The sequence below is a fragment of the Dromiciops gliroides genome, chromosome 3, assembly GCF_019393635.1.
Source record: "Dromiciops gliroides isolate mDroGli1 chromosome 3, mDroGli1.pri, whole genome shotgun sequence".
Classification (NCBI taxonomy): Eukaryota; Metazoa; Chordata; class Mammalia; order Microbiotheria; family Microbiotheriidae; genus Dromiciops; species Dromiciops gliroides.
The window spans coordinates 429,677,755-429,692,880 of NC_057863.1; the positions used below are offsets into that span (position 1 = coordinate 429,677,755).

The 15,126-nt window shown below is 35.8% G+C and overlaps 1 protein-coding gene across 1 annotated transcript in view; it reads right to left on the reverse strand.

The window, feature by feature from the left end:
• The window catches only part of ITPRID2 (ITPR interacting domain containing 2), a 49,092-nt gene extending 36,873 nt beyond the window's left edge, over window positions 1-12,219 (reverse strand). Inside the window, 8 exon segments of the mRNA XM_043993609.1 lie at window positions 696-1,390; window positions 2,276-2,484; window positions 4,693-4,791; window positions 4,882-4,921; window positions 6,912-6,968; window positions 7,842-7,891; window positions 11,201-11,246; window positions 11,835-12,219. Of these exon segments, the coding sequence (XP_043849544.1) occupies window positions 696-1,390; window positions 2,276-2,484; window positions 4,693-4,791; window positions 4,882-4,921; window positions 6,912-6,968; window positions 7,842-7,891; window positions 11,201-11,246; window positions 11,835-12,048 (1,410 nt within the window). The 5' untranslated portion in view covers window positions 12,049-12,219.
• Between the last annotated feature and the right edge of the window lie 2,907 nt (window positions 12,220-15,126).

The window sequence follows — 15,126 nt, forward strand, 5'->3', positions numbered from 1 at the left end:
ACAGACCACTCTGCATGATCCAGCAATAAAGCTTTACAAAGAGCAAGAAATCATTAATTAACAAGGATTTATTAATGCTACTGCACTTGAGGCATTGTGCTAGGAACACAAACACAAAAATAAAGAGCTTTTACTCTCAAGAAGTTTACATTCTATTAGTAACTTAGTTTTAGTCTTGCTATTCAAAGTTAGCACATCTAAACTTTTTCAAATCAAATCAAATTAGTCATATCCAATTCTGTTACACTAAATACATTAGTCAGAACTATAAGGTAGAAATTTTGAATACCTATTGTCTCCTCTTTTGTATGTATACTTTACCCTTTCTTCAAATGCCCAATATCGTGTTCTTTTTCCCCATAACTCCAAACAAAACCTATGTTCTTCATTCATACTAATTTATATGTATGTGTGTTTATATGTGTGTGTATAAAACTACATAACTATATATAACCACACATACATACATCCACACACATATATAAATCAAGTGGTCATTTATTTCACCTATGAATAAGATTTTTTTAAAAACATGAACATTGTCAAAACCTGAAAGGTTTAATTTTATTTTTCATTCATTAGCTACATTTCATTTTATAAACCCTTTGTTTTATATGAATTAGAGGGACTAATGACTTATTCTTTTTAAAAAACTGCACATTACTTGAAGTCAATTCCAGTATTTTTCTACCTACCTCTTCCATCTCAAAGGAGTCCTTTTGTGATATCATAATGTTCTTTATGGATGGATTTGGTATCGGTACACATGGTTCTTTATCTGGCATGGATGTATGTACATTTTTTGGCTCACTGCTGCTTTCTATCTCACTACTGCTGGACACGTTGAAGTCACTAGTGAAATTAGAGTCTATAATGCCAGACTTTTCACCTTGTCTAATTTCATGACTTTGGGATTCCTTATTTTGATCGTCTTCTGTTCCTTGGCTTAAATTACTATTTACTTCATCAGAAAGTCTTTCAATGTTAACACTGCCCAAAATGTTTGTTGGATTACCAGATGCCTCTTCTTTCACTGTAGCCAACAAAGGTGAACTATCTTTCTTTTTTATACTTTTGGGTGATTTTGGATCACTTTTAATGCCATTTTCTTCAGTCCCTGCGACACTTGAATTTTTTCCCTTTTCAGCAGTTGGGGATGGAGTACTTTCTCCTGCTAGTTGATTCCCACATAAATTCAGTTTTGATAGTGTTTTCATTAAGCGACTAGCAGTGTTACTTCGAGTTAAAGGTGGAGGGGTGTCTGTCTCCTTGTTAGAAATCACAGAAGACACACTACCAATTCTCTGCAATGGAGTCCCAGAGACTTGAGAATATAAAGAAGAAAAAGCATTGGCCACAGTGGTAAGCACTTCAATTTGACGAAAACGGCCTACATGAAGACAAAAATAAATTTAAATTTGTGACATATTAAATTAAATTTTAAAATTCTCAATCCTTTCCTTTTCTAATCAGTTTCATATAGTTTCCATTTGTACCTTTATGAACAGAATGTATTGACACAAAGCACAGAATTTATCAGTTTTTGACATGACAAAGCAAAATAAATATAAAATGGTATATGTTTATGGGGTGCACCTGGCAAATTTTTATTTTCCTATTAAGTATTCAGAGAATATAGAGGGAACACACAAAGACAATGAGTTTAAATGATTAAGGAAAACTGGGGAAATTTTAGTCTATGATTTCATCTAATGATTCAAGCTCCTCTCCTACCTCTCATTTCCAAAACTAAAACACAAGACATGTAACTTTGAGCTAAAACAGGTAAGTTTCTTGCAAGTAAATTATTCTTGGTAATAACAACACAGGTTTTAAGTACAACACCTTATTTTTGTTTGTTTGTTTTTGTTTGTTTTTGGGCAATGAGGGTTAAGTGACTTGCCCAGGGTCACAGAGTTTGTAAGTAATAAGTGTCTGAGGTCGAATTTGAACTCAGGTACTCCTGAATCCAGGGCCGGTGCTTTATCCACTGCCCCACCTAGCTGCCCACACCACCTTATTTTTGAGAGACACCCATGGAATGAGTTTTGTAAATAAATTGTAGGAAAGCTATGTTAAACTATTCATTTTTTGTTAGAGATAATAAAAAATTACTCAAACCATTATTTTTTTATTTTAAATATAAAGGTATTATTTCATTCAAGTACATTTCTAGTACTATTCCTGAAGAATAAGGATATTTAGAAAGTTACTATGTACTATGATTGCTAAATCATAATTAACTTGTTCCATTTTTTTTTAAAAAAGAACTTACTTGTTAAAGCAAAATTTGGGTTTTCTACTTCCATCCGCTGCATTTGAGCACTTAAAAATACTTTAATATCTATCCCTCTGGCAAATGATGATGAATTAAAAAATCTTGATGGAATTTTAGAAGCAATATCTGGTTCATCTCGTCCAAATCCAAGATTGTAAAGAATTTCCTCAGGATCTTCTTCATAAAGTTCCAGCAGTTCTGAAACACTATTGGGGGTTGGGGGGGGGGGGGTAGGAAATAAAGCAAAATGCAAGATAAAAATCTCAAACAACTGACCTGTTACACAACCTATCCCTGTTTTCCCAAGATTTAAAAAAAGGTATTAAAAAAAAGGTATAATAAGATAAAATAAGTTTTTCTTGCTGCTATTCTCTCTTTATACCATTATCCATTTTGGGGTTAATAAAAGCTTTTTAAGCATGCATTGTCTTAGATGTTGCATACTACATAACAAAAGGTCTTTACATTCAAGGAATTTATTAGAATAACCAATCAACACAATTCTAAATGAATCAATACTCACCTTATTGTCTTTCTCATTTTAGTGAATTTCCACTAAAGAAATGTAGTTGTCTCCCTTCTCCACTCCCCTCTTCTCCCCCTCCCTTACCCCACAAAGTGGGAAGAGAAGGGAAGAGTTTTGAGAAAACAAAGGGAAAGTCAATTTATGGAAGAAATTTCTTCATTAGGAAGGAAATAAAAATACCCTATGAAATGTATAGAACTCCAGTGCCAAGAGATGTAGAGCTTTTTTTTGCTGGCCCTCAGGTTTTGTCATCTCTTCTAGTAAGAGTACAGATAGCAGTGGACAAATATAGTAAGATAGGGAGGGGCCTGGATCCTTTAAGGAATTCAGCTCAGTCAATGGAAGCAGTGAGATATGGACAATAGAATATAATAAAAAAAGGTGGTTTCAATGAAACACATATCCCTCCACTCTGCTCCCATTGGAAATCTAAGATAGGATTTTTGAAGATCTGTGGGGAAAATGATTTATTATATTGTTCAGAAAAATTACTATACTGTTTTAATTCAACTTTACATGATCTGCACCTAGAATGTTACCTGACTGTAGTAACTTTCTAGGAATGCTAGAGATGGTTACAAGGTATGTTGGATTCCCTCAGGCTTGAATCTACCCAAAGCATTCTTGTTTGGGGTTACCACATCTAGGACTTGTTTAGAGTCCACCAATGCTTATGTTTTGGTTTTGCCCAAATTTTAGTTAATGTTTCTATTTCTAATATCCATCTCAATCTACCTTGCTTTCGAGTTGCCTCTAGGCAAAAATTGCTTAATTGCATACATGTGATTCATGTGAGGGTCCAAAATCCTACATAAAATAAACCTTTCAGAACCCTGAGAGAAGGAGCCAACCTTTCTTTCCAGTTCTCCCCCAGCCCCCAAACAATCTAAATAAATTTCCTTCTAAAACTATTTCAGATTCTGTGCTTTGTTTTTGTGAACAGGGCAAAAATAATAAAAAATCTGAAAACAAAGACTTGAAATAAAGTTATCAAAGAGGATGCTGAAATTCCAGTTTGAGTTTTTTCTATTATATATATATATATATATATATATCTAATTCAAATTGGTTTATGAGAAATGTGTGGTGAGAAGAACTTTGATTTTTAAAATTATTGCATGGATTTGGTTCAAGGTTCAGAAAATTAAAGTATATTTTGTATTTTGCTTCAGATAAGTATGGTATATTCCAAAGCTTCTTAAGCTGTGGGCTACAACCCCATATGGGATGGTGTAACTGAATGAGGCGGTTATAAAAAACTTGGCAACAGTAAAAGGTTATGTATACCTGTTTTATATACCTATATGTCCAGGGTCACATAAAAATTTCTAAGGTGCAAAGGGGTCGTGAGTGGAAAAAAGTTTAAGAAGCTCTGGTATATTACATACTATTCCTTCCTATTCTACCCTTTACACCAGGAATTAACATAAGGTCCACCAATTCCCAAGGGCTCCATGGATAAATTTTAGGGGGTCTGTGAATTTAAATTGTAACTGAATTTAACTGAAATTTAGTATTGTCTTCAATTACATAAAACACTTATTCTGAGAAAGGGTTCATTGGTTTCACTACACTGCCAAAGCAATTCATGACAAACACTAAGAATCCCTGACTTTACCCATTAACTAGGTTAACCAGTCTTCATGGCTCAATTAAAGCAGTGTGCCACAGGGTATTAATTTGCTGTTGTTGTTTTTAAGTTATTTTAAAAATGCAATTAAAAAATAAATGTCTGCTGATACTGGAAAATAAGATATTTTGAATTTTATTTGGTTAGGGTAGGAAGATAATTCAAGAATTCAAAAATCAAAACAGGATCTATATATAATAAGGGAAGGACACCCAAGACAAAATTTAATTCCATATAATTTTAAAATATTTGAGTTACCTTGATACTGTTCCACTACTTTTTCCAGAGCCAGTAGAATTCATACTTCTCCCCTTCTGATGAAACTGAAGTCGTCTTTCCTTAGCCAAGACACTACTGCTGTGAATATAAATAAACTACATGAAACTTTACTTTTCATGATGCCTTTTACTGGTAGATTGTTTTAATAAGAAAAGTCAAAGCACATACCAGGGTTCAGTTTGAGCATCACCTTCATGTAGTTGGTTAGCTGCAGAGAGAGAAAAAAAAATCATAAAAATGTTTACTAGTTATGATTACTATGATACAGCACATATGAAAGTAAATTAGCCACAGGATCATAACTAGTGCCCTAGATTTCAAATACCCATCTTGGCTCCAAATCTGCATACCATTAGGCATAATGCAGAGATAAGAGTCATATGTTTCTTATATATTCCATTTTAGTGTTAGAAATAAGAGGGAAAAATCCCTACAAACTGAATTCTTTTACATAGACATTTGAAATAAATGAAAATGCTTATACAGAACATATTAGAAAAGGCCCTAATGGGCTAATTAGAAACTTTTGACAACAGAAACAAGAATAATTCCTAAAAGGGAGGTGAGGGGAGGGATTGTCTAGCCCTCATTACTTTGTATAACTTAAAAACATTTATATTTCGAATACGCTTTTCCTTAAAGGCTAAAAAGCTACCCACTTAAAGCAATCAACTTCTCATATATAACACATTAATATATATACTGATGCTGGGGGCAGCTAGGTGGCACAGTGGATAGAGCACCAGCCCTGGATTCAGAAGGACCCGAGTTCAAATCTGACCTCAGACACTTAACACTTACTAGCTGTGTGACCCTGGGCAAGTCATTTAACCCCAATTACCTCACAAAAAACCCCACAAAAAACAAACCCCAACCCCCCCCCTACACATATATATATATATATATATATATATATATATATATATATATATATATATATATATATATATATATATATATATATATATATATATACACACACTGATTCTGGCAGTACATTTCCCATTTAATCAATCTTAAGCTTTTTTATTTCTCAAAAATAAGAAAAAATAATGATGATTATACATGATTCAATTCACCAAACATTTGTTAAATATTTTACATGTTTCTCAATAATAATATGGGTTTTTACACAACTTTCAATTTGCTGAGAGGCAAGTATTAAACTCAAGTTCACTGAAAAAAATAGTACTTTGGAACATATTAACAAAAATAACACATATAACATTTTTAGAAATTATCCTATGGTTCTCACTTTTTACAGTTCAAACCATACCAGCTTATATACATTATTTTAAATCAACCAAATATTAAGGATATTATTTAGAAGAATGAGTTTAATGTTGTTTTATCATCTTAGAACAATTTAAAACTCTGAATATTTAACTGTCTTAAGCCTTGAGTAAGCAGCACAAAGGTAATTACATAATAATAATGACAGTTACTATCAATAATGCAGTATTGGACTAGAAAAAAAATTCAAAAAGAGAGCTATAAAACAACTTAAACTTCTCTACTAAAATAAGCATTTACTCCTAAAATACCCAAACTGTTTTAAACTAGTAAGTTTTGCTCTCAACACAAAGAAACAATTTGAAAATTGTAGCATTATCACATTATTGAGGAACTAATATAGTAAATGATTGGTTCCCCATTGTTAATTTCTAATTGAATCCTAACTGTAGCATATGTGCCTTTTCTTGTTCCATAATATTCTGGAGACAAGAGGGAGAAAAAAAAGAAAAGAAAAAAATCTGCATAAGTCACAAAAACAGAAGATAATGACAAGCAGTAGTTGCCAGCATGATTTTATCATACTTAATATTAAAATCAGCTTCAACTTGTTATTTTCAACTTCTATTTATTTTGGTTTCCTTCTCTCAGTTATTTCTGCATTCTTTCCATAGAAAATTTAAACATGGTACTCAAGGAAGGAATATGGACAATTCAGTTTCTTTTACACAAGCTTTCTTACTTTAATCCTACATGCTATGACTAGAGCATCAGAGCACACAGGAAAGATATTGGTAGATAAAAACAAATCGTTTTTAATATAACTACATTTAGCTCATTGGATAGCCAACTCTAAAGTACACTCAATTTCCTTACCATTAAGAAAAAAAAGTTTTGTCAGAATGAGATATTGCATTTAAAAGCATATATACTGCATTCAAATTACTTAATTCTTACAAACATACCCTCAGCTCCCAAAGACAGATCATCTTCAAAACTTCCTCCATTTTTCAAAAGCACACCTGAAAATTAACATTTGAGAATTCAGAAAACTTAATATTGTGTCTTCTTTCCCAAATAGAAAGGTGATATTCTCGTTAAATATTTACAATTAATATAACAAATTTAACCATGCAAAATATTTCATCAAATATAGTGAAATATTTCAGACCCTGAAACTACTCAGATATTACTTACTATTAAAATCACATAATGGATAGCTTTAAAAAGCAAAAAAAAAATTTTAAATAATAATTTGTGACCACATTACATTTTCACAAATTCATAAAATTTCACAAATCCAAGTATAAGCTATTTAAACCTTTTATTTTGGGGGGGGCGGGATGAGGTTTAATTAGTTAACATATCTTATCCAGGAGCTTCATTGAAAACTAGATTCTAGAGCAGTCATTCTTACTACCCTCTCCTTTAAAAACCAGGAGCTCAAGCTAGATCGCTTAATAATGTGTTTTTATTAGCCCTATGACTACCTGAACATTCTTGTACTTTGAACTTTAAAGTTCAGTTTTGCACAGGTGATAAGTTTTCAGGTGTGGCAAGTATAAGCAAAGAAATATTTAATTATTATAACAAGGGTTATTATTACCCAGTTCACTAAATATAAATACTTCTGAATTCTGCTAAAATCCAACCATATCTAATTATATCAGAAAGCTAAGACTTAGAAATGCAAAAGAGGTGAGTTTCATGAAATAATTACTTTTATGGTTTAAAATTGGTAAGTTCTTATTTAGCCTACCAATGGGGAAAACTTTTTATCTATATCAGCAAACTTTATACATTTGCATTTGACTTAAATATATGCTTTTCATCCAAAACAAGACAGAGGAGAAATCACATTTTAAAAATTATACTGACAAGTTATATTCTCTTACCCTTAAGTGTAATATTGCTTTGTTCATCTAGGGACGCTCCCAAAGGTGTTCTGAAACATAACACATATAAATGTCTTAATTTTTAAAAATGTTGTTCCTTTACATCCTTGCTTACTAGGCTATATAATAAGTGTAAAATCACAGTTTCACACTCTTCCTAGAATACAACACAATACTTAAAGAATTAATTATTTGTTGTGAAAACAGTTCACTAAGATTAGCTCAAGTCTGTGACTGACCAAGAGCAAGAACTATATTATTGACATAGTTTGACATTCTTTTAAAAATAAGACCAGTCCTGCCAAATATTTTAAAAAGAGTTGAAGTAGATCAAAATATTTATGTCAGAAACTTAAAGAAAATTTGATACTACTTGTAAACAAGTCATTATTTTCTTAAGTTTCATTTGTTTTTCTAGGTCTAACATTTTATGAATCCCCCCCCCCAAAAAAAAACCTCCCACATTTTTTCATATTTGTTAGACTTCAAGAATGACTACCAAAAAAAAGGAAAACACAAATCTGTTGAAGCTTCTAAAATTCAGGCCTTAATACAAGATAGGAATAGATAAATAAAAGACTTTTTAAAATTGTGTATCAAAAATCCTGGATATAAACATTAAAATCTACACACAACTAACTATATGATCTCTGTTCATAAGAATGTGGTGTCTTACTTTGTTAAAGCCAGATGAATTAGAAATTTCTTTTTAAAAAAAAAAAGTGTATGTATATATATATATATATATATGTATATATATATATATATATATATATATATATATATATATATATATATATATTCCACTTAAAATCAGTATGGAACAATTAAAAATTAAATCATAGCATGAGATTTGTAGTTTGCTTTGTAACAGAACTTTTATTTTACAATGAGAGTTGTCTTTTTGGAGTAATTTATTGAGTTGCTATAAATTTAACAATGTCAATTTAAGAGAAAAAATATTTTCAAAATAACAATTAAACCTCAAAATGTCAGATATATCAGAATGCGGACCAAGCAAATCCAGTGCTTTATCTAGTAAAGAATTTGCAAAAATAAAGTTACTTATGAAGTGTATCTCAATAAACCTTTGGGAACTAAGATTTTTTTTCTTATATGTTAAAACATCTGAGTGTATGTGGCTTGTTTTAACAATTATAAATATTTCCCAATACTCACTTTTTTTGCTTTGCAGTAATTAGACATCAACAATTATTTCTATGGATGCCAATACTGTTACATTCATCTTATAGTGAATGGTAAATAAACAGCTTGATAGTCTTCCAAAAACCTTCTTTGGCTTCTACACTGAGCAATGCTTAAGAACTACCCCCCAAAAAATCCTTGGAGGGATTTCATCTATTAGATGAAAATTTAGCCAATTTATGTCTAATTTGAACAACTCTTTCTTCCCCTTCTCACAAAAAAATAAAAAAAGTAATTAAAGATAGGACTTATGAAGACTACTTTCAAAATTCTAGCCGAATACAACAAAGATCAGTTTGAAAAATTTTATAGAACATATAAAATAAAAATACCATATTAAAGGTTATTTGGCTTCATAATGCTAGATTACACATAGTCCACCCATTCAGGGAGGAAAAATCCCAAAAACTAAGTTTGAGAGGTTATCTCAAAATTTGTTTTCTCCAAACAGAACCTACTTTAATGCCTCCTTTTAGACAGCTAAATCTGTGACAGTATGTCCAACCTTGGAGAAACTTCTTTTCTTTTATAGCTGTCACAGGTTAAAAAAAAATACCACTTTTGGACTAAACAGGTGTGATTGGAAGGAAAGAGAAGAATGAGATCTAAGAGGGAAAAAAAGACCAAGAAATCAGTCTAGAATGAATGACATACTTAACATACTAACTAACTAGTCCAAGGATTTTCATGCAAGGTTAAATACTTAAGACTAGAAACACTTTTCTCCTGCATCTATTTTAAAGGCTGCAATTTAAAAACCAAAAATATTGACTCTTACTTACTATGTAATCATATCCTACCCTACAAATGCTTCAGCTCTGCAAATCATACTTAACAAGGTACAATTCCTTTTCTTGCTCTTACCAAAGAAATACATTTTCTACATACACACAAGTTCAACCAATAAAATTTAATGATATTCTTTTAAAAGCTAAAATATCTTTGAGATTCTTTAACTAAACTAGAAGACTGAATATTTAAAAAACGTGAACAAGTATACAAAAGTATCATTATCCAAAATAATTAAATCATCAGAATTGAGTAAAATTAGATTCATTCAATTTCATGGTATTTTTTCTCAAGAATTACTGAATATATTATACAAATCTTCCATCCAAACATGTAAAATAACTAGGCATTAACACCATTAAACAAATTAGAGCTTCACTACCAAGTTAAACAGGTGGAAGACAAATGAAATCACCTTATAACCAGGCAAAATTTCCCTGACAGAGATTGGATTAAATGATATTTAAAGTGCCTTCTAACTAGATTCTTTGAATGAGTCTCAAAATCTTGCTTTAAAAAAACAAACAAAACAACTAAATTCCATAGTTAAGTGCTTAGAGATTCTAAAATACTTATCAAAAAGGGCATCACAAATGTCAGGATTTCATCTGCCGTTAAGGAAGAAAAATAACTTGAAAAGGACATTCTCAAAAGATGAGCTACTTTAAGAAAACATGCCACCAGCTGTTGGGGCTGGAAATATTAAAATGATCATTGATACAAGGCCTAATTGGTGCTCCTAACGAAGCTAAAGGTTCAAAATATTTTTTCCACCAAACTTTTATAATAAGTAACCTGCAAATAATTAAAAATTTTTAAAAAGCAAACTTTACATAAGCCAAATTAGCAAACAAATGTGCTTCACCTTATATACCTTATCAAAACACATTTTTCACTATTGCAGAAGAGTATAATTAAATTACTGCAGAGCATCAAATACCTTCAAGGTGCTATTTTCTTTCAGTTCCAGTGACATGGGTAAAACCATGCTCCAAATATAAAACTACAAGAACAAACTTGTTCTAATGAGTTTCCAAAACATAGTGGAGGCAGAGAAATGTAACTACAGTGTGCACCAGTATATTCCAGGAAGTCCACACAAGTTGGCATCAGATCTGGTGAAAAACATCTAAATGGTAAAGCTTCCTTCAAATAACGTGACAGTTCCTTTAAAAACCAACACAGAGGCTATTATAAAGGCTCCCGGTGTTATCTTTAAGTTACTAAAGTACAAACAAGGAAAACGGGAAAGTAACATAACTTACAAAGATCTGTCGTGGCTGTCTTGACTTAAAACTGAGAATCAAGGGAACCCGGGAGTGCTACGGTCCCCCGGGTGTTGTTTATTATGAAAAGGGACTTACCGACAGTCTTTGAGCCATATAGCGATCTTTTCATTTGGGACGTTTCCTATAAAACAAACATTAGGGGAGGCAGATCATTAGCACTGACACTTTCCATCCAAGGAGGAAGTCCCAAACCCGTCTTATTTAGACCCGATTAACTGCGCATCAAAAAGAAGCGTTAAAAAGGCTGGAAGGCTACAAGTATCTAACTTGACTTTGTTTACTTTGAATACTCCTCGGTCAACAGAGGGCAACCCAAGCATTTTAAGCGGCAAAATACTTTTTATTGAAGCCTCCCATCCCCTCCTCCCCTTTCTTTCAGCGAGCGTTATCAATCTAGGGTTGCCTCACTATCCGGAGGGAGGGTGGGTTGGGGAGGGGGGTAGAGTGTGTGTTTGTGTGTCTGTGTGAGGGTGTGTGTCTATTTTGGGGTGTGTGTGTGTGTGGTGTGTGTGTCTATTTTGGGGGGAGTTCAGAGTCGGATCTTTACTCCCAAAGCAGCCCCCCTCACTAGCAGAAATGAAAGTCCCTGCCTGGAGACAGACTGGACAAACAGACGGACAAAGTGACAGACGCACAGATAAACAGGCAGACAGAGGGGCTGACGGACGCACAGTCCGGGGGGGGGGGGAGGAGGGGGGTCGGGCCTGACCTCTTTCTGCAGCTGGGGGCAGCTTTTCTCCCGCCAGGTCCGGGTCGTCCTCGTCGTCGTCCTCCTGCGTGGCTTCTGTGGAGAGCTCCTCCGTCTCCGACGCTTGCCAGGAGTCCCGGCACTTGGCCCAGGCCTTCCTCTTTCGGCTCGCCACTTGCCACTCCAGCACCTCCTCCTCCGACGCGGACGCGGCCACAGCCGAAGGTTTCTCCATCCCGGCCCCGGGGCGCGCCAGGGGCTCCGGGGGCTCGGGCTGAGCGGCCCCCGCCCCTCCGCTGTCAACCTGGCAAAGACAGCCCGGCGGGGGAGCCCCCGGCCCTGCTGTCAGCGCGGGGCCGGGAGGGGGAGGAGAAGGAGAGGGAGGAGGCGGAGGAGGAGGAGGAGGAGGAGGGGACTGGGAAGGGAGGGAGGAAAGGAGGGAGGGGCGGGGGGAGGGAGGGGACGGGCAGGAGAAGTTTCACATGAAGCCGGCCGAGGCTGCTGCGGCGGCGAGAGGCCGGAGCTCAACTTCAAAACAGCTGCGCCGCCCCACCCCCCCCCCGTGGACCACCCTCCCCCCCGCCCCCCTCCGGGCTGACGCGGCGACCTGGACGGAGGCTCGCGCGGCCCCAGGGGCTGCGGCTGATGCTTCTGTGGCCGTCGCCGCCGCGGACCTGGCGTCAGCGCGTCCCTCCCCAGCGTCTCCACGCCCCTTTCCGGCCCCATATAAAAGTGCGCGCGCGCGCGCGCTGAGGGGTGGTGCTGAGCGGGAAGGGAGGGAGCCACTGTCCTTCTCCGGGCCACGGCCTGGACGCTCACTCTCATTGGTATTCCATTGCTGCTCCAGGATATTGGCTATAAAGCTGACAGAAAGGCTACCTCGGACTTCGAGCTCATCCCCTTCTTTATTTTTACAAATGAGGAAACTGAGACCCAAGAATGTTTAGGTAACTTGTCCAAGGTAGCAAGGAATCGAGCCAAAGCCCTTTAACTCCAGACCTAGGGTGATTTGCCTCCTTACCGCAGCAGGGATTCGGGAAGCCTTCACATCTCATTGGGATTAGGAGGTGGGGGTGGGGCTGGGGAAACAAGCTGTAGTCTTCTACCCTGACCTTCCCCCTAACAAAATCAAAATCCATTTTGCACCGGAAAATGAAGCGCTCCCCTCTATGAATACCCTACCCCCAACAGTTTAAGGTTCTTAAAATGCCTGACTTTATTTGCCATCTTTGATAGTCCCAACACTTTTTTTAGCTGCTTTTAACCTAGAGAAGACTTGGGGGGGAGGTGGGGGGACGACTCTGGTACACAAGTGATATTTCTGGCTGTTGTCAGATTTTCTAAATCTGAAGTCCTTTTGGTAGTGCTAACTCCATGTTTGGAGAGGCGGGAGTAGATATTTTCTTAGTTGTTTGTCTCTCAACTACCTTGGCAAATGAGCAAAGAAAGATAGAGATGCGGTTGGTAAAGGGAGCAAGGAGGATGCTGAAAAAATTCCCGAGTTCTGAAGCTACAGAGCACTCATGATCACTATAAATATTCTTAAGCGTATCTTTTTGCTGGAATAAGCAAAACAAATTACAAAAGTACTGCCAACTGCTGATCTCGAAGCAGATACAATGTTAATGTTAAGCAACTCTTCCCCTAAACATTACAACTAACCTGATAAATATTGTTTTCAAACTTTTCTATTTATCCAATGACTAGCTTCTGAAGAACAAGATGTAACATTTATTGGTATAATTTTGAATGTTTTCCATAAATATACTCTTTTAATAGGAAAAAAAAATCATGATAACAATGGCTCTAAATACAGTAGGGAACATGTTAAGTTTCCAGGTTTGAGGAGTTGAAGTTTAATTATACATCAGTCATTTTTAGTTCCATTGAGAGTAAAAGGAAATTTCAGTTCTTAAGAGAATTTATAAGAACATGGCTTTGTGTAGAATGCCACATATAGAATATCACAAACTCTTAAAACCTCTTCTGAGAATTATTTAAAGAGCATTTTAACCTAGTTTTTTCCAAATTTCAGTTTCTCCCACCTCAAAGTAATCCTAGACAAATCCTAGCTTCAAAGACCTTTGATTTGGTCAACATGAGTATTTTCTATTGTACAATTTGGTTGGTAACCAACTTTCTATATCGACTATATCTGAGATACCTACAACTAATTTCTTTTCTAAGACATCATCAAACTGCCTGCTAGATATTTTCACCTGGAGATGTCCCATAGACAAACTCAACATGCCCAAAACAGAATTTACCATCTTCATTCCTAATCTTCTCCTCTTCCAAACTGAGGGACCTACCATCTAAATAGCCACTTTGCAATCTTGTTAGTATTCTTGGTTCTGTACTTTGCCTCACCTGGCCATATCCAATTATCTGCTAAGTCTTGGATTTTGACTTAAAAATATCACTCCCGGGGCAGCTAGATGGTGCAGTGGTTAAAGCACCGGCCCTGGATTCAGGAGTACCTGAGTTCAAATCCAGCCTCAGACACTTGACACTTATTAGCTGTGTGACCCTGGGCAAGTCACTTAACCCCAATTGCCTCACTAAAAAAAAAAATCACTCCCATTTATCCCCACCTCTAGGCACATGGCCACCACCTTAGTTTATATTCTCATCACCTATCACCTATACTACTATTTTCAATATTTCCCCTCTCTCAATCATCCTTCAAAGAGCTGCCAAAATCATCTTCCTAATGCATAGATCTACCTTTGTTACTTTCCTTTTCAAGAAGTTTCTCTATTGCACCTAAGATAAACTCACTTTGTCATTTAAAGTCCTTAGATGTCTAGCTCCAACCTCCTTTGGAGAATGATTTCACATTACTCCATTTTATACATTAGCCAACTGGCCTACTTACTATTCCCAGAACTCCTCATTCCATCTTCTCATCTTTGTACAAGCTGTCCTGCATGCCTAGACTACACTTCATCACTGTCACCTCTTAGAATCTTTAGCTTCTACAAAGGTTTAGCTCAAGGCAGCTAGATGGCTCAGTGGATAGAGTCCTGGGCCTGGAGTCAGAAGAACCTGAGTTCAAATTTGGCCTCAGACATTTACTAGTTGTGTGACCCTGGATTAGTCACACAACCCTGTTTGCCTCAGTTTCCTCATCTCTAAGATGAGCTGGAAAAGGAAATGGCAAATCACTCTAGTATCTTTGCCAAGAAAACCCCAAAAAGGGTCACAAAGAGTTGGACATGACTAAAACAACAACAAAGGCTTATTCCAGGTATCAAGTCCTGCAGGAAGCCTTTCCTAATGCCCCTAGCTATTAGTTTTCATTCTGTGCAAA